A 26,334-nucleotide genomic window follows, 5' to 3' on the forward strand; every position below is an offset into this window, starting at 1 on the left:
CCCCATTGAATGACCCCCCCTTGAATGACCCCCCATTGAATGACCCCCCATTGAATGACCCCATTGAATGACCCCCCCTTGAATGACCCCATTGAATGACCCCCCCTTGAATGACCCCCCATTGAATGACCCCCCATTGAATGACCCCATTGAATGACCCCCCATTGAATGACCCCCCCATTGAATGACCCCATTGAATGACCCGCCCTTGAATGACCCCATTGAATGACCCCCCCTTGAATGACCCCCCCATTGAATGACCCCCCATTGAATGACCCCCCCTTGAATGACCCCCCATTGAATGACCCCCCCTTGAATTACCCCCCCATTGAATGACCCCCCATTGAATGACCCCCCATTGAATGACCCCCCCATTGAATGACCCCATTGAATGACCCCCCCTTGAATGACCCCCCCCATTGAATGACCCCCCATTGAATGACCCCATTGAATGACCCCCCCTTGAATTACCCCCCCATTGAATGACCCCCCATTGACTGACCCCCCCATTGAATGACCCCCCCCTTGAATGACCCCCCATTGAATGACCCCATTGAATGACCCCCCATTGAATGACCCCCCCTTGAATGACCCCCCATTGAATGACCCCCCATTGAATGACCCCATTGAATGACCCCCCCTTGAATTACCCCCCCATTGAATGACCCCCCATTGACTGACCCCCCCATTGAATGACCCCCTTGAATGACCCCCCATTGAATGACCCCCCCATTAATCAACCCCCCCCCATTGATTGCCCCCCCCCATTGAAGTAGGTTTGGGGTGTAAAAGGGGGGTTTTGGGTGCGGGGGGGCCCCATTTCCTGCCCCCCCCGATGGGTGTTTCCAGCCCAAAAACGCAGAAATTGAGCCCAAAGAAAGAGGAAGTTGGGAGACATTAAATAAGGGGGGGTTGGGGGGGGGTTGGGGTACAAAAGGGGGTGGGGGTGAAAAAGAGGGGGTTTGGGGGTAAAAAAGGGGAGTTTCGGTACAAAAGGGGTTTTGGGGTGAAAAAGGGGGTTTGGGAGTGAAAAAGGGGGGTTTGGGGGTACAAAAGGGGGTTTTTGGGTACAAAAGGGGTTTTTTGGGGTGGAAAAGGGGGGTTTTGGGGTACAAAAGGGGGTTTGGGGGTACAAAAGGGGGTTTGGGGGTACACAGGTGGGGTTTGGGGTTCCAGAGGGCGGGGGGGGGGCTCCATGGGTTGGGTTTGGGGCACGAAGGGGTGATTTGGGGGTGCAGGGGGGGATTTGGGGGTACAAAAGGGGGGGTTGGGAGTGTAAAAGAGGGTTTTGGGGTCTCTGTGTTGATTTTGGGGGTATAAAAGGGGGATTTGGGGGTGAAAAGTGGGTTTGGGGTCCAAAGGGGTGCTTTGGGGTGAAAAGGGCTGGGTTTGCGGTGTTTTAGAGTGGTTTTGGGCTGTTTCGGGGGTGATTTGGGGGGCAGTTTGGGGGTGGTTTTGGGGCTGTTTTGGGTGGGTTTGGGGATAAAAAAGGGTGTTTTAAGGTGGTTTTAGGGTGTTTGGGGGTGTTTTGGGGCTGTTTTGAGTGGTTTGGGGGATAGAAAAAGGTTTTTGGGGGTGTTTTGGGCTCTTTTGGGGGTGATTTTGGGGTGGGTTTTGGTGTTTTGGGGTCTGTTTTGGGTGGTTTTAGGGTGTTTGGGGGGTTTTTTGGGCTGTTTGGGGGGGTTTGGGGGTGATTTGGGGGGTTTGGGCGATTTTGGGGTGAGTTTTGGTGTTTTGGGGGCTGTTTTGGGTGGTTTTGGGGATAGAAAAGGGTGTTTTAGGGTGTTTTTAGGGTGTTTGGGGCTGTTTTGGGGATGATTTTGGGGTGGTTTGGGCTGCTTTGGGGGGGTTTTAGGCTGTTTTGGGCTGGTTTGGGGGTGTTTTGGGCTGGTTTGGGGATGATTTTGGGGTGGTTTGGGCTGTTTTGGGGGGGTTTTGGGCTGGTTTGGGCTGGTTTGGGGGTGTTTTGGGCTGTTTCGGGGGTGATTTTGGGGTGTTTTGGGCTGTTTCGGGGGTGATTTTGGGCTGTTTTGGGGCTGTTTGGGGGTGATTTGGGGTGTTTTGGGCTGTTTCGGGGGTGATTTTGGGGTGCTCTGGGCTGTTTTGGTCTGTTTTGGGCTGTTTTGGGGTGATTTTGGGTGTTTTGGGGCTGTTTTGGGCTGATTTGGGGTGATTTTGGGGTGTTTTGGGCGGTTTTGGGGCTGTTATGGGGGGATTTGGGGGGTGATTTGGGGTGCTGGGGGTCGGCGGGGCAGGCCCGGGGTCAGCTGCACTTGCAGGCCCGCACCACCATGTCCGAGAGCTGCTCCACGCGCGCCTTGCGCCCCACGTAGTAGACGATGGGCAGCGGGTCCAGGCTCTGCGGCACGCAGCACGGCGCGGCCGAGCCCCCCGGGTTGTGCTGGTTGTACAGCGCCAGCACCTGCCGCCAGGGGGCGCCGTGAGCGACGGGCCCCCCCGCCCGCGGGTCCAGCCCCGTGGCTGTGGGTCCCACCCCACACCTATGGGTCCAGCCCCACATCTATAGGTTCAGCCCCACATCTATGGGTCCCAGCCCCACATCTACAGGTTCCAGATCCACATCTATGGGTCCCAGCCCCACATCTATAGGTTCAGCCCCACATCTATGGGTCCCAGCCCCACATCTACAGGTTCCAGATCCACATCTATGGGTCCCAGCCCCACATCTATAGGTTCAGCCCCACATCTATGGGTCCCAGCCCCACATCTACGGGTCCCAGCCCCACATCTACGGGTCCCAGCCCCTCTCTGTGGGTCCCAGCCCCACATCTATGGGTGCCAGCCCCTCTCTCTGGGTCCCAGCCCCACATCTATGGATGCCAGCCCCACATCTACGGGTCCCAGCTTCACATCTACGGGTCCCAGCCCCACATCTACGGGTTCCAGATCCACATCTATGGGTCCCAGCCCCACATCTATGGGTCCCAGCCCCACATCTACGGGTCCCAGCCCCTCTCTGTGGGTCCCAGCCACACATCTATGGGTCGCACCGCACACTTATGGGTTCAGCCCCACATCTACAGGTCCCAGCCCCACATCTATAGGTTCAGCCCCACATCTATGGGTCCCAGCCCCACATCTACGGGTTCCAGCCCCACATCTGTGGGTCTCACCCCACACTTATGGGTTCAGCCCCACATCTACGGGTCCCAGCCCCACATCAGTGGGTCCCACCTCTCTCTTCTGGGTTCAGCCCCACACTTAGGGGTCCCGCCCCACACTTAGGGGTCCCACCCCCGATCTATGGGTCCCGCCCCACACTTGTGGGTCCCATCCCCACACTTATGGGTCCCTCCCCCGATCTATGGGTCCCGCCCCACCTTGGAGTACTGCGTGTCCGCGCTCCAGAGGTAGGGGCAGGCGCCGCCGCAGAAGTTGGCCATGTAGCCGCGGGGCTCGTGGATCCAGCGCCACTGCAGGTCCCGCCGGAAGTCGATGTAGAGCGGCCGCACGCAGCAGCTCTGCTCCTCCGGCCTGGGGGCGCAGCGGCGGCTGTGGGGCGCTGGGGGGCTGGGGGGCTATGGGGGGGCAATGGGGGCTATGGTGCAATGGGGTAATACAGGGTGCTATGGGGGGCAATGGGTCATATGGGGGTGTATGGGGGGCAATGGGGTCCTATGGGGATCTATGGGGGGCAATGGGACATATGGAGGTCCTACGGGGGGCTATGAGGGGCAATGGGTCAGATAGGGGTCTATGGGGGGCAAATGGGTCATACAGGGGCAATGGGTAATATAGGGTGCTGAGGGGGGCAATGGGGTCATATGGGGATCTATGGGGGGCAATAGCTCATATGGGGGCCTATGGGGGGCTATGGGGGCAATAGGTCAGATAGAGGTCTATGGGGGGCAATGGGGTCATATAGGGGCAATGGGTCATATGGGGGTGTATGGGGGGCAATGGGGTCCTATGGGGATCTATGGGGGGCAATGGGTCATATGGAGGTCCTATGGGGGGCAATAGCTCATATGGGGGCCTATGGGGGGCTATGAGGGGCAATGGGTCAGATAGGGGTCTATGGGGGGCAATGGGGTCATATAGGGGCAATGGGGTAATATAGGGTGCTATGGGGGGCAATGGGTCATATGGGGGTCCTATGGGGGGGCAATAGGTCATATGGGGGCCTATGGGGGGCAGTGGGGTCCTATGGGGGTGCTATAGGGAGCAATAGGTCATATGGGGTCCTATGGGGGCAATGGCATCATATGGGGGGCCTATGGGGGTCAGTTGGGTCCTATGGGGTGCTATGGGGGGCAATGGGTCAGATGAGGGCCTATGGGGGGGGCAATGGGTCAGATGGGGGTCTATGGGGGCACAGCCCGCCCCATAAGCAGCCATGGGGGTGATTTTGGGGTGCCCCTCACCCGAAGCAGAACTGGGTGTCCCGAGGGGTGGCCTGGGCTGATTTGGGCCAGTTCAGGGTGATTTGGGGGTGATCATTGGGGCAGCCAGTGGGGTGTCACCGAGGGGCCCATCGGGTGGTTCGGGCTGATTTCGGGGCTGGTTTGGGGCTGTTTGTGCTCACCGGAAGCAGAACTGGGGGTCCATGGGGTGGTTTGGGGCTGGTTTTGGCTGGTTTTGGGCTGTTTTGGGGCAGTTTCGGGCTGTTTTGGGCCGGTTTGGGGCTGGTTTTGGCTGTTTTGGGGCTGTTTTGGGCCCCTTTTGGGCTGGTTTGGGCTCACCCAAAGCAGAACTGCGGGTCCATGGCGTGGTTTGGGGCTGGTTTTGGCTGTTTTGGGCCGGTTTGGGGCTATTTTTGGCTGTTTTGGGGCTGTTTGGGGCCGATTTGGGGCTATTTTTGGCTGTTTTGGGGCTGGTTTTGGCTATTTTGGGGCTGGTTTTGGCTGTTTGGGGCTGTTTGTGCTCACCCGAAGCAGAACTGGGGGTTCATGGTGTGGTTTGGGGCTGGTTTTGGCTGTTTTGGGGCTGTTTTGGGGCACTTTTGGACTGTTTTGGGCTGGTTTGGGGCTATTTTGGGGCTGGTTTTGGCTGTTTTGGGGCTGTTTTGTGCCAGTTTGGGGCTGTTTCAGGCTGGTTTAGGGCTATTTTTGGCTGTTTTGGGGCTGGCTTGGGCTGTTTTGGGGCTGTTTGGGGCTGGTTTGGGGCTGTTTCGGGCCAGTTTGGGGCTATTTTTGGCTGTTTTGGGGCTGGTTTTGGCTGGTTTGGGGCTGGTTTTGGCTGTTTTGGGGCTGGTTTCGGCTGGTTTGGGGCTGTTTCGGGCCGGTTTGGGGCTATTTTTGGCTGTTTTGGGGCTGGTTTCGGCTGTTTTGGGGCTGTTTTGGGCCGGTTTGGGGCTATTTTTTGCTGTTTTGGGCTATTTTTGGCTGTTTTGGGGCTGGTTTTGGCTGTTTTGGGGCTGGTTTCGGCTGGTTTGGGGCTGTTTCGGGCCGGTTTGGGGCTGGTTTCGGCTGTTTGGGGCTGTTTGTGCTCACCCGAAGCAGAACTGGGGCTCGAGGCCGCGGCGGCGCCGGGCGCTGCGCAGGTCGTTGCCGCGCTCGGGGGGCAGCACCATGGCCAGCACGTAGGGGACGCGCCGGTGCTTCTGCGCGATGCTCTGCATGTCCCCGCGCTGCTGCTCGAACCCTGCGCCCGGGGGGGGGGACTCACCACTGGGGGGGCCCCAGCGCACGGCCGGACCCCAAAACCAGCCGAACTCAACCCAAAAGCCGCCCCCCCCCCCCCCGCAGCGGTACCTTCGATGGTGATCCGCATGGGGGGGGGCGGCCCCGGCTCGTCACAGGGACAATGGACGCTCAGCTTGAAGGTGCCCAAAGGCTCTGTGGGGAGAAGGGGGTCAGGGGGGGACGGGGGATGTGCGGTGGGGGCATCGTGGGGACACGGGATGACCATTGGGGCAACCATTGGGGCAAGCATTGGGGTGATCGTTGGGATGATCATTGGGTGCCCATTCAACCATTGCGGTGACCATTGGGGCAACCATTGGGGTGCCCGTTGGGTTGACTCTTGGTTGACCATTGGGATGACCATTGGGTGCCCATTGGGGTGCCCATTAAGGTACCCACTTGGGCAACCACTGAGGTGCCCATTGGGTTGACCATTAGGATGCCCATTAAAGTGCCCGTTGGGACACCCATTGGGACGACCATTGGGGTGCCCATTGGGTTGACTCTTGGTTGACCATTGGGCTGACTCTTGGTTGACCATTGGGGTGCCCATTGAGGTGCCCATTGGAGCATTCATTGGGGCGACCATTGGGGTGACCATCGGGATGATCACTGGGTGCCCATTGGGTTGACCATTGGGTTGACCATCGGGATGCCCATTGGGACACCCATTGGGATGACCATGGGGTGCCCACTGGGGTACCCATTGGGGCGATCACTGGGGTGCCCATTGGGTTGAGTCTTGGTTGACCATTGGAATGCCCATTGGGGTGCCCATTGGGATGATCATTGGGGTACCCATTGGGGTGCCCATTGGGACACCCACTGGCTGTGGGGCGGCCCCCCCCCGAGCGTCACCGTTGCCCCTGAGCCATTGCTGCACGGCCTCGGTGACATCGAACCAGAGCCACTCCTCGTCCGGCGCCGCCTGCACCCACCGGCCCTGCAGGTACCGCCACGAGGCGTTGCCGAAGCCCTGTGGGGAGACGGGATCCCCACATGGCACCGGGGACCCCAAAACCTGCCCCGGGACCCCCACATGGCACCAGGGACCCCAAAACCCACCCCGGGACCCCCACATCGCACCAGGCACCCCAAATCCCACCCCGGGACCCCCACATGGCACCAGGGACCCCAAAGCCCAACCCGGGACACCCACATCGCACCAGGGACCCCAAAACCCAACCCGGGACCCCCACATCGCACCAGGGACCCCAAAACCCGCCCCGGGACACCCAAAACCTGCCCCGGGACCCCAAAACCCATGGGGGGGGTCCCAATGCCCTGGGCTGCCCCATTACTCATGGAGGGGGAGGTCCCCATGCCCTGGGCTGCCCCACTGCCCATAGGGGGGGGGGGCCCAAGCCCTGGACTGTCCCATTGCCCATGGGGGGGGGGGGTACCTGGTAGAGCTCGAGGCGCTGCTGGTCGCCGCCCTCGGGCGCCCTCTGCCGGAGCAGCCGCAGCTCCGCGCGGTGCAGGAGCGCGCCCGGGCCCAGCTCCGCGCGCACCCGCGACGCGTTGAACCGCAGCAGCAGAGCGCGGCCGGGGGGGGCGCCGCGCCCCACAGCGGCTGCGGGGAGAGACAGCGCTGAGCGCCCCACAGCGCCCCACAGCGCCCCACAGCGGCTGCGGGGAGAGACAGCGCTGAGCGCCCCACAGCGCCCCACAGCGCCCCACAGCGGCTGCGGGGAGAGACAGCGCTGAGCGCTCCACAGCGCCCCACAGCGGCTGCGGGGAGAGACAGCGCTCAGCGCCCCACAGCGCCCCACAGCGCCCCACAGCGGCTGTGGGGAGAGACAGCGCTGAGCGCCCCACAGCGCCCCACAGCGGCTGTGGGGAGAGACAGCGCTGAGCGCCCCACAGCGCCCCACGGCGGCTGCGGGGAGAGACAGCGCTGAGCGCCCCACAGCGCCCCACAGCGGCTGCGGGGAGAGACAGCGCTGAGCGCCCCACAGCGCCCCACAGCGGCTGCGGGGAGAGACAGCGCTGAGCGCCCCACAGCGCCCCACAGCGGCTGTGGGGAGAGACAGCGCTGAGCGCCCCACAGCGGCTGCGGGGAGAGACAGCGCTGAGCGCCCCACAGCGCCCCACAGCGGCTGCGGGGAGAGACAGCGCTGAGCGCCTCATAGTGCCCCAGAGCGCCCCACAGCGTCTATGGGGGGACAGTGCTATGAGCGCCCCATAGCACCCTTCACCCGGGCTGCATTGGGCCTATGGAGTGACCCGTGTTCACTCTGGAGCGGAGCGATGGCCACAACCAGCTCCTGCACCCCAAAACCCCCCGTGTTGGGGGGCACAATGGGCACTATGAGGTTATGGGGCGCCCTATAGCGCCCCATAGCGCCCCGCCCCCCCCTTCCAGCCTCCTGGAGCCCAACAAAGGGCCCTCAGAGCCGGGGATTACTCAGCAAACCACAACGTCCGGATGGGCCGGGACAGGAGGAGCCTCGGGGGGGGGCACCCAATGGGGGGTGAAGGGGGGCCTGGGATGTGCTTCCCCCCCCATTGAGCACCCATAACCGCCCCCAGCAGAGCTCCCATGGGTGCCCCATCCCATAGGGGTGTCCATGACCCTCCCATCGCCCCCCCCCCCAAGCACCCATACCCCCTCATCAGCACCCAGACCCCCCCCATCACCCTCCTATCACCCCCCTGACTCCCCCATGAGCACCCATAACCCCCCCAGCATTGCTCCCACGGGTGCCCCAACCCATTGGGGTGCCCATTGGGGTGCCCACAGGGACACCCACTGCAGTTCCCACTGGGATGTCCATAGGGTGCCCATAAGGATAACCATAGGGATGCCAACTGGGACGCCCATAGTGATGCCCATAGTGGTACCCATAGGGATGCCCACAGGGATGCCCATTGGGATACCCATGGAGATGCCCATTAGGACACCCATAGGGACACCCATAGTGATACCCATAGCGATGGTCATTGGGATGCCCACTGGAATGCCCATCTGGATACCCATTGGGATGCCCATCAGGGTACTCATAGGGGTGTCCATAGGGATGCCCATAGCGACACCCATAGGGACATCCATAGGGATGCCCATAGTGGTACCCATAGGAATGCCGACAGGGATGCCCATAGCGATGCCCATAGGATGGCTACAGTGGTACCCATAGTGTACCCTTAGTGGTACCCATAGGGATGCCCACAGGGATGCCCATTGGGTTATCCATAATGATACCCATAGGATGCCCACAGGACACCCATTGGGACACCCATAGCAATGCCCACTGTGGTGCCCATAAGGATACCTATAGTGATGCCCATTGGGATACCCATAGCAATGCCCATAGCGACACCCATAGTGATCCCATAGTGTGCCCATAGTCGTGCCCATATGGACACCCATTGGGACACCCATAGTGATGCCCATTGGGACGCCCACAGTGGTACCCATAGTGATTCCCATTGGGATGTCCATTGGGCTGCCCATAAGGACACCCATAGCGACACCCATAGTGATGCCCATAGGGACGCCCATAGCAGTACCCATAGCGTGCCCATATTGGTACCCATTGGGATGCCCATAGTGATGCCCATAGGACACCCATAGCGACACCCATAGTGACACCCATACGGACACCCATAGCAGGATCCATAGCGTGCCCATATTGGTACCCATAGGGATGCCCATAGCGATGCCCATAGGGACACCCATAGCAATACCCATTGGGATGCCCATTGGGGTGCCCATAAGGATACCCACAGCGATGCCCATAGGGACACCCATAGCAATACCCATTGGGGTGCCCATAAGGATACCCATAGTGACACCCAAAGCGATGCCCATAGCGGTACCCATAGCGTGCCCAATTGGTACCCCTAGGGATGCCCACAGGGATGCTCATAGCACATCCATCGGGCACCCACAGTGATATCCATTGGGATGCGCATTGGGTCGCCCATAAGGATATCCATAGCGATGCCCATAGCGATGATGCCCATAGGGACACCCATAGTGATCCCCATAGCGTGCCCATAGTGTGCCCATAGAGATGCCCATTGGGTCACCCATAGGGACACCCCTAGCAATACCCAGAGTGATGCCCATTGGGGTACCCATAGTGACACTCATAGTGACACTCATAGTGACACCCATAGGGACGCCCATAGCGGTACCCATAGTGGTACCCATAGCGTGCCCACAGGGATATCCACTGGGATGCCCATTGGGGTGCCCATAATGATACCCATAGTGACACCCATACTGATGCCCATAGGGACACCCATAGCGATGCCCATAGCGCGCCCATAGTGCTACCCACAGAGATGCCCATTGGGTTGCCCATAGGGACACCCATTGGGATGCCCATTGGGGTGCCCATAAGGATACCCATAGTGATGCCCATTATGACACCCATAGTGGTACCCAGAGAGATGCCCATTGGGTTGCCCATAGGGACACCCATTGGGATGCCCATAAGGACACTCATAGTGACACCCATAGCGATACCTATAGCACGCCCATAGTGATACCCACAGACATACCCATTGGGTCGCCCATAGGGACACCCATTGGGATGCCCATTGGGGTGCCCATAAGGACACCCATAGTGACACCCATAGTGATGCCAATAGGGACACCCATAGCGATGCCCATTGGGTTGCCCATAGGGACACCCATTGGGATGCCCATTGGGGTGCCCATAAGCATACCCATAGTGACACCCATAGTGATGCCCATAGGGACACCCATAGCGATCCCAGTAGTGCGCCCATAGTGATACCCACAGAGATGCCCATTGGGTTGCCCATAGGACACCCATAGTGACACCCATAGCGATGCCCATAGAGCGCCCATAGTGCTACCCACAGAGATGCCCACTGGGACACCGATTGGGACACCCATTGGGACACCCATGGTGACCCCCCCCAGTGACACCCCCCCCCCCCCCGGCTCTCACCGTCTCCGGGCGGCTCCATGGGGAAGCGATGCAGCTCCTTGGCATAATAGTCCTCGGGGGCGGGGGGGGGCGCGCCCCGCGCGCGCTGCTGCAGCAGCTCCCACGTGCTGTTGTAGAGCGCCCGCACGTCCTCGGGCAGCGCCGGGGGGGCCGAGGAGGAGGATGATGAAGGGGTGTGGGGGGGCGCGGGGGGGGGCGCCGTGAGCCGCAGCTTGCTCAGGATCTGGCCCCGAACGGCCTCGATGCGTTTCCTGCGCGCGGCCTCCAGGTCCAGCGAGCGGCACGTGGAGAGGGCGCGCGCGGCGCCCAGCACCGCCAGCAGCAGCGCCAGCTCCATCACGGCACCCCAAAAACGCACCCCCCCCCCCCCCCCAAAAAACACACCCCCCAATAACCCCCCCCAAAACACACCCCCCTCCAAACACCCCCCCCCCCCCCAAAACACCTCCCCCAAAAACACCCCCCCCAAAACACACCCCGCTCCAAACACCCCCCCCCCCCAAAACACCGCCCCCCCCCCCGCGGGACGCGTTCTGCGCGCTGGGCCCCCCCGCCCGGCGCCGCTCGGAGCTCGCGCAGTTCCCGTTTCGCTCCGTCCCGGCGGGTTTTGAGCGCGACGGGGCGGCCCCACCCAGGAAACGCCGTGGGGGGGGGGGGGGGGGGGGGAGGGGGGTTGGGGGGGTTAAAGGGGGCCCCCCCTCATCCCCCACCCCCCCCCTTTTCCGCTCAGTTGGAGGCGGCGAAACTGAGTCATGAAGGAGGAAACGGGACCCCCCCCCCCCCCCCCATCCTCCCCCCCGCTCCGCGTCTGGGCCGTTTCCGTCCGTTCCCCCCCCCCGCGGGTTTTGGGCCCCCCCCCCCCCCCGGAGCAAACCAACGCGCTGCACAGAGAGGGGGGGAAGGAGCTTTATGGGGGTACATGGGGGGAAACGGGGGGTGAAGGGGAGGGGGGGGCACCCCCAAGTGTCCTGATCCCAGTTTCCTGCTTTGGGATGTCCCAATCCGAGGGGGGAGGGGCATGTCCCACATCGCCCCCCCCCCCCCGCCCCAATGTTTTGGGGGGGATCCCCACATCTCACCCCTGGGTGACCCCAATATCCCATTTCCGGGGGACCCCAATGTCCTGTTTGGGGGAACCCCCCCAATACCCCCCCCATAGGCGCAACCCAACACCCCATTTTTGGGAGACCCCAATGTCCCACCCCTATAGGACCCCAATACCCCCCCCCGGAGCACCCCAATGTCCCATGCCCATAGGACCCCATGTCCCCGGGTGACCCCAAGTGCCCTGTCTGGGGGGGACACCCCCTGCCTCGCTCAGCAGCGCACCCCAATACCCCCCCCAGGAGCCCCAAAATGTCCCATTCCATCCCTATAGAACCCCAATAGAACCCCAATACCCCCCCAGGAGCCCCCTAATGTCCCATTCCACCCCCACAGAGCCCCAATATCCCCTCCCACCCCTCTAGGACCCCAATACTGCCCCAGGAGCACCCTAATGTCCCATTCCAGCCCTATAGCACCCCAATACCTGCTCCCACCTCTATAGGACCCCAATAGCCTCCCTCGGTGCACCCCAATACCCCCTCCCACCCTTATAGAACCCCAATCTCTCCCCCAGGAGCACCCCAACATCCCATTCCATCCCTATAGAACCCCAATCTCTCCCCCAGCAGCCCCCTAATGTCCCATTCCACCCCTATAGGACCCCAATACCCCCCCCATCTCTATAGAACCCCAATCTCTCCCCCAGGAGCACCCTAATGTCCCATTCCATCCCTATAGGACCCCAATACCCCCCTCGGAGCACCCCAATATCCCCTCCCATCCCTATAGAACCCCAATACCCCTTCAGCAGCCCCCCAATACCTCCTCCCATCCCTATAGAACCCCAATACCCCCCCCAGGAGCCCCAAAATGTCCCATTCCATCCCTATAGAACCCCAATACCCGCTCCCGCCCCTCTAGGACCCCAATACCCCCCCAGCAGCCCCCTAACATCCCATTCCCCCCCACAGCACCCACCTCCCCGCTCCCGGACCGTACCAACTATGCCCGGGGGGGGGGGTGTGTGTGTGTGAGGGGTGTCCCATTACCCCCCTCAGCCCCCCCTCCCCTCCCCGCACTCCCCCCGCACCCCCCCCCCGGGGCGATACCAACCGCCCGGTGCCGGGGGGGGGGTTTCCCGCCGCCGCCCTCAGCCGCAGCACACGCCGTAGCGCGCGAAGTGCCGCAGCACCACCCCCAGCTGCAGGTGGACGCTGCCGCCGGCCTCGCAGCGCAGCCGGAAGCGGTCGCAGGCTCCGGCCGCCGCCGCCGCCGCGGGCTCCGCCAGCCCCGCGCCGCCGCCCACCCAGCGGCGCCGCAGCCGCTCCCGCCGCTCCCCTAGGGGGCGCCACGTGGCGCAGCGCACCGAGTGCAGCCCCGGCGCCGCCGGCACGTGGCAGAAGCCGTAGCCCAGCACGTGGCGCCGGCCCAGCGCGTCCTGGTGCCAGACCTGCACGTGCAGGCGCGGCCACCCTGCCGGGGACACGCCAGGGACACGCTAAGCACACGCTAAGCACACGCTAAGCACACGCTAAGCACACGCTAAGCACATGCACTGTGGGGGGGGGCGCACGCACCCTGCAGGCCCTTGGTGGCGTAGTGCACGTCGATGGGGTGGCACCAGTAGGTGACGTCATCGGCCTGCGGGTCGTCCACGTGCGTCTGCCCCGCGGTGAGGCCCGAGAGCGGCCGCCAGGCGGCGCCTGCGGGCACGGGGCGGCGGCGCTCTAGCGCGGCGCTGCGCGGCCTCGGGGGCTCTCTGTGGGCTCTATGGGAGCTCTGTGGGGGCTCTATGGGCACTATGGGGTCACTATGGAGTCTCTATGGTCTCTCTATGGGGTCTCCATGGTCTCTATGGGGTCTCTATGGCCAGTATGGGGTCTCTATGGTCTCTCTATGGCGTCACTATGGGGTCTCTATGGTCACTATGGGGTCACTATGGGGTCTCTATGGTCTCTCTATGGTGCCTCCATGATCTCTATGGGGTCTCCATGGTCTCTCTATGGTGCCTCCATGGTCTCTATGGGGTCTCTACGGTCTCTATGGTCACTATGGGGTCACTATGGGGTCTCTATGGTCACTGTGGAGTCTCTATGGTCTCTCTATGGTGTCTCTATGAGGTCACTATGAGGTCTCTATGGTCACTATGGGGTCTATGGGAGTTCTATGGGAGCTCTATGGTGTCTCCATGGTCACTATGGGGTATCTATGGTCTCTCTATGGAGTCTCCATGGTCACTATGGGGTCTCTATGGTCACTATGGGATCTCCATTGTCAGTGTCTTCATGGTCACTATGGGGTCTCCATGGTCCTTATGGGGTCTCCATGGCCTCTCTATGGTGTCTCCATGGTCCCTATGGGAGCTCTATGGTCTCTATGGGGTCTCTATAGTCTCTCTCTGGGGTCTATGGGAAGATCTCTATAGGGGGGGTCCATGGTGTCAATGGGGGGGTCACTATGGGGGGCTAAATATGGAGGGTCCATGGTCTCTATGGGGGTGTCATGGGCACTATGGGGGGTCACTGCGGGGGGACAAGGGCACTATGGGGCGCTATGAGGTCTCTGTGGGGTCTCTATGGTGTCTATGAGGGGGTCTCTATAGGGGGGTCTATGGTGTCAATGGGGGGTCTCTATGTGGGGGTGTCTCTCTGGGGTGTCTCTATGGGGGGGGTGTCTCTATGGGGGTCTCTATGGGGGTCTCTATGGGGGGTGTCTCTATGGGGTGTCTCTGGGGGGGCCCCGGCCCCACTCACCCGCCTGCAGCCCCCACTTGCAGAAGAGGCGGCGCTGGGGGAAGCCGCTGCCCCCCACGATCTGGCCCAGGAGGTGCAGCTCCGCCATGGGGGGACGGGGGCCTGGGGGGGGCTGTGGGGGGCAATGGGGGGCTGGGGGGGACACACCCTCAGTGCCCCCCTTTTGTCCCCCTACCTCCCCTGTTGCAGCCCCGAACCCCCCCCCAGTGCCCCCCAATATCCCACTTTGAACCCCCCAACTGCACCCCCGGGACCCCCATTGCCCCCCATAGCCCCCCATTACCACCCATAACCCCCCCATTGCCCTCCATAGCCCCCATAGCACCCCCATAACCCCCCCATAGCCCCCCATAGCACCCCCATAACCCCCCATTGCCCCCCATAGCCACCCATAACCCCCCCATTGCCCCCCATAATCCCCCATTGCAGCCCATAGCACCCCTATAGCCCCCCATTACCACCCATAACCCCCCCCATTGCACCCCAAACTGCACCCCCATGACCCCCATTGCACCCTCAACCCCCTTATGGCCCCCCATTGCCCCCCATAGCCCCCACTGCCCCCCATTGCCCCCCATAGCCCCCACCTCCAGCGGCCGGCGCTGCGCTCCACGACACCCCTGGGCGCACACGCACTTCCGGTGCCCGTTGCCGCGGCAACGCGCGCTCCGTCCTAACGCCACCACCCCATTGGCTTGCGCCGCCGCAAGCCCCGCCCAGGAAGGGCGCCGCCATCTTGAGAAGGTCCCGTCATGGCGGTTCCCAGCGTTGTAGTGCCGCGATGGGGGCTGCCATCTTGGGTCTGCGAGGTGAAGGCGGCAGCCAGTCATCGGGGCGCCGCCATCTTGGGGGTAGCAGCATCCGGGGAGTTCTGTACGGCACCTTGGGCGCCGCCATCTTGGGCGTACGGGACAGTAAATGAGCGCCGCCATCCTGTCTGTACGAGCATCTAGGGACGGGTGTACGACACTTTGGGGGCCGCCATCTTGGATGCACCAGCATTTAGCCAGTGCTATACAGCCCCTTGGGGGCCGCCAACTTAGCTGTACGGCACTTGGGGGCCGCCATCTTGGATGTACCTGCATTTAGGCAGTGCTTTACAGCACCTCGGGGCCGCCATCTTGGGTGTGGCAGCATTTAGGCATTGCTGTACAGTGCCTTGGGGCCGCCATCTTGGGTGTACAGCACTCGGGGGCCGCCATTTTGGATGCGGCACCATTTAGGCAGTGCTGTATAGCGCCTTGAGTGCTGTTATCTTGGGTGTACGGCACTTGGGGGCCGCCATCTTGGGCGTACCAGCGTTTAGGCAGTGCTTTAGAGCACCTTGGAGGCCGCCATCTTGGGTGTACGGCACTTGGAGGTCGCCATTTTGGGTGTGGCAGCATTTAGGCAGCACTGTATAGCACCTTGAGGGCCGCCATCTTGGGTGTCCCGGCAGGACAGGGGGTCCCCACACATCTCTCTGGGGCTCAGCAGCTTTGGGGGGCCCTGTACGGCGCTGGATGGACTCAGAGACACAGCGTGGGGTGAGGGGGGGTCTTTTACTGTGTGCTGGGGGGGTGCGGGGCAGTCCAGCTGCCCCCGGGGGGGGGTTCCCCATGTCACGACTTGGAGTATCTCCTGCGCACCGAGTCGCGATAGAACTGGAAGATGGTGTCGGCGGCGCTCTGGGCCGCGGCGATGCACTGCTGCATCTGGGGGGGGGGGAAAGGGGGTGCTCTGAGGGGAGGGAACCCCCCCCATAGGCTTTGCGGGGGGGGTCCTGCCCCCCCAAGCGCCCCCTCACCTCCTCCACGGAGCAGCTGCCCTTGGTGGTGGCCGTCAGCACCTTCCTGTCCACGCTGCCGATGGCGAAGGTGAGGAGCGCGCGAGCCTCCTGCGAGGGGAATGGGGGTCACAAGGGTTTGGGGGGGGGGGGTTACAGGGACTGGGGACCCCCCCGGCCCCCACCTGCTCCTGCCGGGTGTTGGGGTCCAGCACGATGGTGCCGTCGGGCTGCAGGGCGCAGGCGACGCCGCAGAACAGGGAGGACAGGGGCAGCCCCGCGTCCAGCAGCCCCATGCAGGCGGCGTTCAGGCAGCACGAGAGCAGCTGCGGGGGCTAAGGAGGGGGAACCCCCCCGGAGACAAACACAGCCCCCAACCCCCCTTCTGCACCCCAAATCCCCCCTTCTGCACCCCAAATCCCCCCTTTTCTGCCCCAAATCCGCCCTTTTCTGCCCCAAATCCCCCCTTTTCCGCCCCAAAAAGTCCTTTTCCCCCAAAAAATCCCCCTTTTCCCGCACCAAAACCATCCTTTTCCCCCCCAAAATTCCCCTTTCTACCCTAAACCCCTCCTTTCCCCCCCAATTCTGTTTTCACCCCAAAACACTCTTCCCCCCCAAAAGTTATTTTCCCCCCAAACCTCCCTTGCCCCCCCAAAACCCCCTTTTCACACCACTGAACCCCCATTTCCCCCCCAAAACCCCCATTTTAAGCCCCAAACCCCCCTTTTCCCACCCCAAACCCCCTCTTTTCCTCCCTAAAACCTGATTTTTCCACCTAAACCCCCCTTTTTCCACCCTAAATCCCTCCTTTCCTCCCCAAAACACTGAGCCCCCATTTTCCCTAAACCCCTAAATCCCCTTTTTGTCCCCCAAATCCTTTTCCCCCCAAAAAAACCCCTTTTCACCCCCAAACCCCCTTTTCCCCTCTCTAAACCCCATTTTTCTCCCCTAAATCCCCTTTTCCCCCAAAACCCCTTTTTTTCCCGGCTAAACCCCATTTTCCATGTCTCAGTCTCCTTTCCTCCCCCCAAAATTCCTGTTTCCACCCACAAACCCCTTTTCCCCCCAACCCCGTTTCCCCCCCCAAACCCCATTTCCCCCTCCAAACCCTTTTTTCCCCCCAAAACCCCTTTTTCCCCCCCAAAACCCCCTTTTTCCCCACTAAACCCCATTTTCCACCTCTCAATCTCCTTTTTCCCCCTCAAACCTACTCTTTCCCCCCCAAACCCCCTTTTCCCCCCCAAAACCCCTCTTTTTTCTCCATTAAACCCCATTTTCCACGTCTTAATCTCCTTTTCCCTCCCCAAAATTCCTCTTTCCCCCCCCAAACCCCTTTTTTTTCTCCGCTAAACCCCATTTTCCACCTCTCAATCCTCTCCCCTCCCAAACCCCCTTTTTTCCCCCCCAAACCCGCTTTTCCCCCCCCCAAACCCCCTTTTTTCCCCCCCAACCCCCATTCCCCCCCCAGCCCCGTTTCCCCGCGCAGGATACGGAGCCGTTGTCGCCCAGCACCTGCAGGACGAGGCTGACGGAGGAGCGCGGGTGCAGCCCCCCCAGCAGCACGGCCTCGCACGTTTGCCTCAGGAGCTGCTCCCGGCTGCGCTCCAGCACCCCTGCAACAGCGGCGGCAAACGGGGCTCCAGCGCCGCCCGCAGCGGCCCCGAGCCGCGCTCCCGGCGGCGGCACGTACCCGGCAGCCCCACTTTAGGCCGCAGCAGCACCTCCAGCGCCGCCCGCTCCGGCAGCTCCCGGCTCGCCTTCGCCTCCGCGGGGCCGTACAGCGCGGCCAGCACCGAGGTGTCGCCTGCGGGAGGGAGCGAGGCGGTGAGGCGCGGCGGAGGGCGCCGGGACCCGGCGGAGGGCGCCGGGGGAGGGCCCCGCACCCTGCAAGAAGGCGGCGGAGCCGTCGGGCCGCGATAACAGGCCCAGCTCGCAGGAGAAGGGCCGCAAACAGCATCCACTGCCCGCCGCCATCTTCGCCGCCTCCTCCTCCTTCTCCTTCCCCTTCAACACCGCTCCCGCCCATTGGCCGCGCGCCCCTTGGCGCGCAGCACCGCGCTCGCCCATTGGCCTCGCCTTCCCGCCACGCCTCGCCAGGGCCTCGCCCACGAAGCCCGCACGCAAGATGGCGGCCGCGGCGGCGCTGAGGGCGCTGCGCGCGCGGCTGGCGGGCCCGCGGGGCGCGGGAGCGCGCTTCAGCTCCGCGGTGAGTGCGCGCGGCCGCGGCCTGTCGCGACACCCGTGTCCCGATACCCGTGTCCCGATACCCGTGTCCCGACAGCCCCGGCCCCGCGGCCCATTGGCTCCGGGGGGGGGCGGAGCAGGAGGGAGGTGCCGGGGCCCCTTTGGGGGGGTTTGAGGACACCCCGTTGCCCCCCATTGCCCCCGTTACTCCCCATTGGTCCCTATTAGCCCCATTATCCCCCATTGCCCCCATTACCCCTATTGCCCCCCATTATCCCCCATTGCCCCATTACCCCCTATTGCCCCCTATTCCTCTCATTCCCCCCATTGCCCCCCATTTCCCCATTACCCTCAATTGCCCCCATTACCCCCAATTGCCCGATTGCCCCCCATTGCCCCATTACCCCCCATTGCTCCCATTGCCCTCATTGCCCTCTATTCCCCCCATTGCCCCCATTGCTCCCATTACCCCTGATTACACCCCATTGGTCCATCACTCCATTACCCCATTGCCCCCCTTTGCCCCCATTGCCCCCCATTGCCCCCATTGCTCCCATTGCCCCCCATTGCCCTCTATTCCCCCCATTGCCCCCATTGCTCCCATTGCCCTCTATTCCCCCCATTGCCCCCATTGCTCCCATTACCCTTGATTACACCCCATTGGTCCATCACTCCATTACCCCATTGCCCCCCTTTGCCCCCATTGCCCCCCATTGCCCCCATTGCTCCCATTGCCCCCCATTGCCCTCTATTCCCCCCATTGCCCCCATTGCTCCCATTGCCCTCTATTCACCCCATTGCCCCCATTGCTCCCATTACCCCTGATTACACCCCATTGGTCCATCACCCCATTACCCCCCATTGCCCCCATTGCCCCCATTACCCCATTGCCCCCTGTTGCCCCGCATTGCCCCCATTGCCCCCCATTGCCCTCATTACCCCAATTGCCCCCATTGCTCCCATTGTCCCCATTGCCCCCCATTGCCCCATTACCCCCATTCCCCCCATTGCCCCCATCACCCCATTGCCCCGTTGTCCCGCAGGGCTTCCCGGAGGAGAAGCCGCAGTTCCCGGGCGCCTCGGCCGAGTTTGTGGACCGGCTGGAATTCATCCAGCCCAACGTGATCTCCGGGATCCCCGTGTACCGCGTCATGGACCGGCAGGGCCAGATCCTGCGCGAGAGCGAGGACCCCCAGGTCAGCGCCCGGACACGCGTTCCTCTCATGTGTGACCCCCAAACACGTGGTGTCCCCATGTATGACCCCCCCAACACACATCATCCCGATGTACGACCCCCCCAACACACATCATCTCCATGTAGGACCCCCCAAACACGTTATTGTCTTGTAAGAGCTTCCATGTACATGGTGTTCACATATATGACCCCACAAACATGTGTTTTTCATGTATGACGCCTCTCAAACCTATGCTATCCCCATGAATGAGCCCCCAAACATATGTCCCCCCCATGTATGACTCCCCAAATACCGGGTGTATGTGTGTATGACCCCGCAAACACATTCTATTCTCATGTATGACCACCCAAACACGTGCCATCTTAGTGTATGACCCCCCAAACACATGCCCTGTGCATGTATGACCCCCCAAGTACATGCTATTTGCACGTATGACCCCCCAAACTAATGCTATTTGCATGTACAACTGCTTAAACCCAGGTGCTCCCCATATGTGACCCCCCCAAACCCCTCCCGTCCCCATGTATGACCCCTTAACTACACGTCACCCCCATGTACGACCGCCCCAAACACAGCCTATGTGCATGTATGACCCCCCAAACCCTGCCAGCCCCACATACGACCCCCAACCACGGCGTTTCCATGTCCCTGTGCCCCCCAACCCCACATCCCCCGCACCCCCACCCCGCCACGCACACGCGTGACACCCCCAAAACCCCCTTTCCCCCCCCCCCCCCAAAGCTGCCCAAGGAGCTGGTGCTGAAGCTCTACAGGACCATGACCCTGCTGAACACCATGGACCGCATCCTGTACGAGTCCCAGCGCCAGGTGGGGCACACGTATGACAGCGACCACGCGTGTCGGGGAGCGCGCAAACACCCACCACCCCCCTGTGGCGTGGGGAAACACCCCAAAACCACCTCCCCCCCTCCTTTTCCAGGGCCGCATCTCCTTCTACATGACCAACTACGGGGAGGAGGGGACGCACGTGGGCAGCGCGGCCGCGCTCGACGACACCGACCTGGTGTTCGGGCAGTACCGGGAGGCGGGTACGGAGCAAGGGGGGGGCCCCTTTGCCGGCCCCACGGGGGCGCTTTAAGGGGGGGGTTCCCCCGTTTATGGTGCGCTGTGCTTGAAGGGGTGCTGATGTACCGGGGGTACCCGCTGGATCTCTTCATGGCTCAGTGCTACGGGAACAGCCGGGATCCCGGGAAGGGCCGGCAGATGCCGGTGCACTACGGCTGCCGCCAGAGGCACTTTGTCACCATCTCGTCGCCGTTGGCCACCCAGATCCCGCAAGGTGCTTCCCGGCGCTTCCCCTTCCTCCCATCCCGCTGTTCCCGTATCATTCCGTGATCCCGCGGATCCCGTTCTCCCGTAGCCGTGGGAGCTGCCTACGCCATCAAGCGCGCGGACGCCAACCGCGCCGTCGTCTGCTACTTCGGGGAGGGGGCGGCCAGCGAGGGCGACGCTCACGCCGGCTTCAACTTCGCCGCCACGCTCGAGTGCCCCATCGTCTTCTTCTGCCGCAACAACGGCTACGCCATCTCCACCCCCACCGCCGAGCAGTACCGCGGCGACGGCATCGGTACGGCCGCGCCCGGGGGGGGGCTCAGTGGGGCGTATCTGTGCGGGGGGGGGCCCGAATGGGGTGTATCTGGGTGGGGGGGGTCCTAAATGGGGTGTATCTGGGTGGGGGGGTCCTAAATGGGGTGTATCTGGGTGGGGGGGGTCACAAATGGGGTGTATCTGCGTGGGGGGGGCCCGAATGGGGTGTATCTGGGTGGGGGGGGTCCTAAATGGGGTGTATCTGGGTGGGGGGGTCCTAAATGGGGTGTATCTGGGTGGGGGGGGTCACAAATGGGGTGTATCTGCGTGGGGGGGGCCCGAATGGGGTGTATCTGGGTGGGGGGGGTCACAAATGGGGCGTATCTGCGCGGGGGGGGTCCTAAATGGGGTGTATCTGGGTGGTGGGGGCCCGAATGGGGCGTATCTGCACGGGGGGGGCCCGAATGGGGCGTATCTGGGGGGGGGGGTCCTAAATGGGGTGTATCTGGGTGGGGGGGTCACAAATGGGGCGTATCTGGGTGGGGGGGGTCACAAATGGGGCATATTTGGGTGGGGGGCACCCCAAATGGGGCACATCCAGGCGTGGGGCACCCCAGACATATCATATCTGTGTACGTGCCGCCCCCAAACATGCCATGTCCATACATTTGACATCCCAAACATACCATATGCATACATGTGCGCTCCAAACATGGCATATCTGTACATATGATGCCCTAAACACATCCTATGTATGTATGTAACATGTTGAACACGCCATGTGCATATACGTGGCATTTCAAACATGCCATATCCATGTATGGGCTCTCCCAAACACATTGTATACATCCACGGCACCCCAAACACACCATTTCCATACATATGACACCCTAAACATGCTGTATGTGCACATATGACATCCCAAACACGCCATATGCATACACATAGCACTGTAAACACACGATATCCATACAGGTGTGTTCCCAAACACACCATATCCATACATATGACCCTCCCAACACGCCATATCCATACATGTGGCACCCCAAACATGCCATATCCGTACATCTGAAACCCCAAACACACCTCATTCATACATAACCCACCCTGAACATGCCATACCTGTATATCTGACATGCTAAACACGCTATAGCCATGCAGATAACACCCCAAACATGCCATAGCCATGCATGTGCTCCCCCAAACACATCATATCCATACATACAACACCCCAAACATGCTGTGTGCATATATACGACATCCCAATCACATCATAGCCATACATGTGACACCCCAAACACCCCATATCCATACATATGACCCCCCAAACACCCCATATCCATACATGTGACCCCCCAAACACCCCATATCCATACATATGACACCCCAAACACCCCATATCCATACATGTGACCCCCCAAACACCCCATATCCATACATGTGACACCCCAAACACCCCGTATCCATACCTGTGACCCCCCAAACACCCCATATCCATACCTGTGACCCCCCAAACACCCCGTATCCATACATGTGACCCCCGAACGCGCCGTGTCCGTACGTCCGAGCCCCGGCCGCCGTGCGCACTCCCGTGGCGGTGCCCGCAGCGGCGCGGGGCCCGGGCTACGGGCTGCTGTCCATCCGCGTGGACGGGAACGACGTCTTCGCCGTGTACAAGGTGACGCGGGAGGCGCGGCGCCGCGCCGTGGCCGAGAACCGGCCCGTGCTCATCGAGGCCATGACCTACAGGTAGGCCCTGCCCCGGCGCCCCGTTCCCGGCCCAGATCCGGCCCTTCCCGACCCAACCTGTACCCTTCCTGATCCAACCCCCACCATTCCCGACCCAAACCCGGCCATTCCTGACACAAACCAGTCATTCCCGACACAAAGCCCACCATTCCCGACACAAATCCGGCCATTCCCCACCCAAACCTGGCCATTCCCGACCCAAATCCAGCCCTTCCTGACCCAAATCTTGCCCTTCTCGACCCAAATCCCGCCATTCCCGACCCAAATCCCGCCATTCCCGACCCAGATCCGGCCATTCCCCACCCAAACCCGGCCATTCCAGACCCAAATCCGGTCATTCCCGACCCAAATCCTGCCCTTCCCGACCCAAACCCATCATTCCCGACCCAAATCCTGCCCTTCCTGACCCAAACCCGTCATTCCCGACCCAAACCTGTCATTCCCGACCCAAGTCCTGCCCTTCCCGACCCAAACCCCTCATTCCCGACCCAAAGCCGGCAATTCCCGACCCAAATCCTGCCCTTCCCGACCCAAACCCGTCATTTCTGACCCAAATCCAGCCATTCCCAACCCAAGTCCTGCCATTCCCGACCCAAACCCCACCCTTCCTGACCCAAATCCGGCCATTCCCAACCCAAAGCAGGCTGTTCCCGACCCAAATCTGGTCATTCCCGTCCCAAACCCATCATTCCCGACCCAAATCCTGCCCTTCCCAACCCAAACCCATCATTCCCGACCCAAATCCTGCCCTTCCCAACCCAAACCCATCATTCCCGACCCAAATCCTGCCCTTCCCAACCCAAAGCCGGCCATTCCTGACCCAAAGCCAGCTGTTCCAGCCGCAAATCCAGCTCTTTCTGACCGAAATCCGGCTCTTCCTGACCCGTATGCCACTCTTCCTGCCCTAAATCCCGCTCTTCCCGACCAAAATCCTGCACTTCCAGCCCCAAATCTGGCCCTTCCCAACCCAAATGCTGCAATTCCTAACCCAAATCCGGCTCTTCCCAACCCAAATCCAGCTCTTCCCAACCCAAGTCCGGCTCTTCCTGACCCATATCCCACTCTTCTCATCCCAAATCCGGCTCTTCCCAACCAAGATCCTGCTCTTCCAGCTCCAAATCTGTCTCTTCCATCCCAAATCTCTCTCTTCCAGCGCCAAATCCAGCTCTTCCCAACCAAAATCCTGCTCTTCCAGCCCCAAATCCAGCCCTTCCCAACCCAAATCCTGCAATTCCTAACCCAAATCCGGGTCTTCCCAACCCAAATCCGGCTCTTCCTGACCCGTAACCCACTCTTCTCATCCCAAATCCGGCTCTTCCCAACCAAAATCCTGCTCTTCCAGCTCCAAATCTCTCTCTTCCAGCGCCAAATCCAGCTCTTCCCGACCCAAATCCTGCAATTCCTAACCTAAATCCGGCTCTTCCCGACCAAAATCCTGCTCTTCCAGCTCCAAATCTGTCTCTTCCATCCCAAATCCAGCTCTTCCCACCCCACATCCCACTCTTCAGACCCAAATCCTGCTCTTCCAGCCCCAAATCTGGCTCTTCCAGCCCCAAATCCCGCTCTTCAGACCCAAATCCCGCTCTTCCAGCCCCATATCCTGCTCTTCCCGCCCGCATCGGGGCTGTTGCACGGCATTCCCGCTTGCAGGATCGGGCACCACAGCACCAGTGACGACAGCTCCGCGTACCGCTCGGTGGACGAGGTGAACTACTGGGACAAGCAGGATCACCCCATCTCCCGCCTCCGGCACTACATGCTCCGCAGGGGCTGGTGGGATGACGAGCAGGAGAAGGGCTGGCGCAAGAGCTCCCGCAGGATGGTACCGCCGGCAATGGGGGGGAAAGGGGGCTTGGGGGAGGTCATGGAGGGGGATCCCTGGGAATTGGGGCGGGATCGATGGGATTCGGGGCGGCACCGATGGGATGTGGGGCGGGATCGATGGGATGTGGAGTGGGATGGATGGGATTTGGGGCGGGATCGATGGGATCCAGGTTGGAACCACTGGGATTAGAGCACAAGGACTCCCCGTGATTGCAGTGGGCGGATCCGAGCCCCGATCCCCCCCGAACTCCTTCCGAACCCCCCCGATCTCCTCCAAACCCCCCGAACCCCTCCCGATCCCCTCCGAACCCCCCCGAACCCTTCCGGTCCCCTCGGAACCCCTCCCGAACGCTCCCTATCCCCCCGAACCCCCCCGAACCTCTCCCGAACTCCTCCGAACCCCCACGATCCCCTCCCGAACCCTCCCTATCCCTCCGAACGCCTCTGAACCCTTCCGATCTCCTCCGAACCCCCCCGATGCCCTCCCGATCCCCCCCCGAATCCCTCCGAACCCCCCCGATCCCCTCCAAACCCCCCCGAACCCCTCCCGAACCCTTCCGGTCCCCTCTGAACCCCTCCCGATCCCCCCCCGAATCCCTCCGAACCCCCCCGATCCCCTCCAAACCCCCCCGAACCCCTCCCGAACCCTTCCGGTCCCCTCTGAACCCCTCCCGATCCTACCCGATCCCTTCCGAACGCCTCCGAACCCACCCGATCCCCTCCGAACCCTCCCGCTCCCCGCAGGTGCTGGAGTCGTTCAGCGCCGCCGAGCGGCTGCCGAAGCCGGCCCCGCAGCTCCTCTTCTCCGACGTGTACCGGGAGCTGCCGCCGCACCTGCGGCGCCAGCGGGGGGCGCTGCAGCAGCACCTGCGCCGCTACGGCCAGCACTACCCGCTGGAGCTGTTCGACACCGGGGGGGACCCCCAAAACCCGGGCCCGGAGCCCCCCCAAATATAGCCCTGAACACACCCCCCGGAGCTGCAGTGAGCCCGCCCAGCGCTGCCCCATGGAGCTGCTCAGCCGGGTGGGACAGTCCAAGTACAGCCCTGGGGGGGGGGACACCCCCAAACGCCATCGATGGAGCCGGTGGGACTGAGACACCCCCCCCAGCAACAGGGAAGGGGATTGATGGCAAAAAAAGGATGATTGGGAAGGAAAAAGTGGGATTAAGTGCAATAAAGGGCGGGATAATGGTGGAAAAGGGGGATTGGTGCTAAAAAAGGGGGGATTAAGGGCAGAAAAGGAGGAATGGTCCTAAAAAAGGGCGGTTTATACCCCAAATGGAGGAATTTTACCAAAAAAACATCGAAAAGGGGGAATTGGCACCAAAAAAGGGGGGGGTCAAGGCCAAAAAAGGGGGAATTGTCCAAAAAAAGGGGGAATTAACAGCAAAAACGGGGGATTTATACCCAAAATGGAGGAATTTTACCAAAAACACCCACCAAAAAGGGGGAATTGGCACCAAAAAAGGGGGGATCAAGGCCAAAAAAGGGGGAATGATGGCAAAACCCAAGGAATTAATGGCAAAAAAGGGGGATTAACGCCAAAAAGGGGGGAATTGAGGCCAAAAAAGGGGGAATGGCAAAAAAGGGGGATTAACGCCAAAAAGGGGGGAATTGAGGCCAAAAAAGGGGGAATGGCAAAAAGGGGGATTTTAATCCCAAAATGAGGAATTCTACCAAAAAAAGGGGGAATTAA

The 26,334-nt window shown here is 61.5% G+C and overlaps 4 protein-coding genes across 6 annotated transcripts; 1 reads left to right on the top strand and 3 right to left on the bottom strand.

The window, feature by feature from the left end:
• Positions 1–1,208: 1,208 nt before the first annotated feature.
• TGFB1 (transforming growth factor beta 1) lies at positions 1,209–10,962 on the bottom strand. Of its 3 annotated transcripts, none has more exons than XM_030475005.1 (7): positions 10,571–10,962; positions 7,049–7,218; positions 6,504–6,621; positions 5,715–5,798; positions 5,454–5,604; positions 3,342–3,539; positions 1,209–2,422 (listed from the first exon to the last, which is right to left on the bottom strand). In XM_030475005.1, the coding sequence occupies exons 1-7, from the start codon at positions 10,905–10,907 to the stop codon at positions 1,852–1,854; spliced, it is 1,629 nt and encodes a 542-aa protein (XP_030330865.1). In that variant the 5' UTR covers positions 10,908–10,962; the 3' UTR covers positions 1,209–1,851. The 3 variants fall into 3 exon arrangements, with proteins under 3 accessions (XP_030330865.1, XP_030330866.1, XP_030330867.1); XM_030475006.1 differs by having other exon boundaries at positions 2,210–2,422; positions 3,342–3,495; XM_030475007.1 differs by lacking the exons at positions 1,209–2,422; positions 3,342–3,539 and adding an exon at positions 4,308–4,604.
• Positions 10,963–12,712: 1,750 nt separating this feature from the next.
• B9D2 (B9 domain containing 2) lies at positions 12,713–15,115 on the bottom strand. The gene is made up of 4 exons (XM_030475012.1): positions 14,958–15,115; positions 14,371–14,482; positions 13,195–13,320; positions 12,713–13,090 (listed from the first exon to the last, which is right to left on the bottom strand). The coding sequence occupies exons 2-4, from the start codon at positions 14,456–14,458 to the stop codon at positions 12,768–12,770; spliced, it is 537 nt and encodes a 178-aa protein (XP_030330872.1). The 5' UTR covers positions 14,459–14,482; positions 14,958–15,115; the 3' UTR covers positions 12,713–12,767.
• A 777-nt stretch (positions 15,116–15,892) lies between these two features.
• Positions 15,893–18,482, bottom strand: EXOSC5 (exosome component 5). The gene is made up of 6 exons (XM_030475009.1): positions 18,019–18,482; positions 17,826–17,939; positions 17,627–17,748; positions 16,321–16,461; positions 16,157–16,246; positions 15,893–16,064 (listed from the first exon to the last, which is right to left on the bottom strand). The coding sequence occupies exons 1-6, from the start codon at positions 18,200–18,202 to the stop codon at positions 15,972–15,974; spliced, it is 744 nt and encodes a 247-aa protein (XP_030330869.1). The 5' UTR covers positions 18,203–18,482; the 3' UTR covers positions 15,893–15,971.
• On the top strand, positions 17,582–25,837 carry BCKDHA (branched chain keto acid dehydrogenase E1 subunit alpha). Its single transcript, XM_030475008.1, has 9 exons — positions 17,582–18,341; positions 19,363–19,515; positions 20,257–20,343; positions 20,456–20,564; positions 20,654–20,815; positions 20,897–21,103; positions 22,671–22,812; positions 24,463–24,634; positions 25,381–25,837. Exons 1-9 carry the CDS (start codon positions 18,261–18,263, stop codon positions 25,591–25,593), a joined length of 1,326 nt encoding a protein of 441 aa, XP_030330868.1. The 5' UTR covers positions 17,582–18,260; the 3' UTR covers positions 25,594–25,837.
• The last annotated feature ends 497 nt before the right edge of the window (positions 25,838–26,334 follow it).

Source organism: Strigops habroptila, unplaced genomic scaffold (assembly GCF_004027225.2).
Source record: "Strigops habroptila isolate Jane unplaced genomic scaffold, bStrHab1.2.pri NW_022045628.1_ctg1, whole genome shotgun sequence".
Taxonomy (NCBI): domain Eukaryota; kingdom Metazoa; phylum Chordata; class Aves; order Psittaciformes; family Psittacidae; genus Strigops; species Strigops habroptila.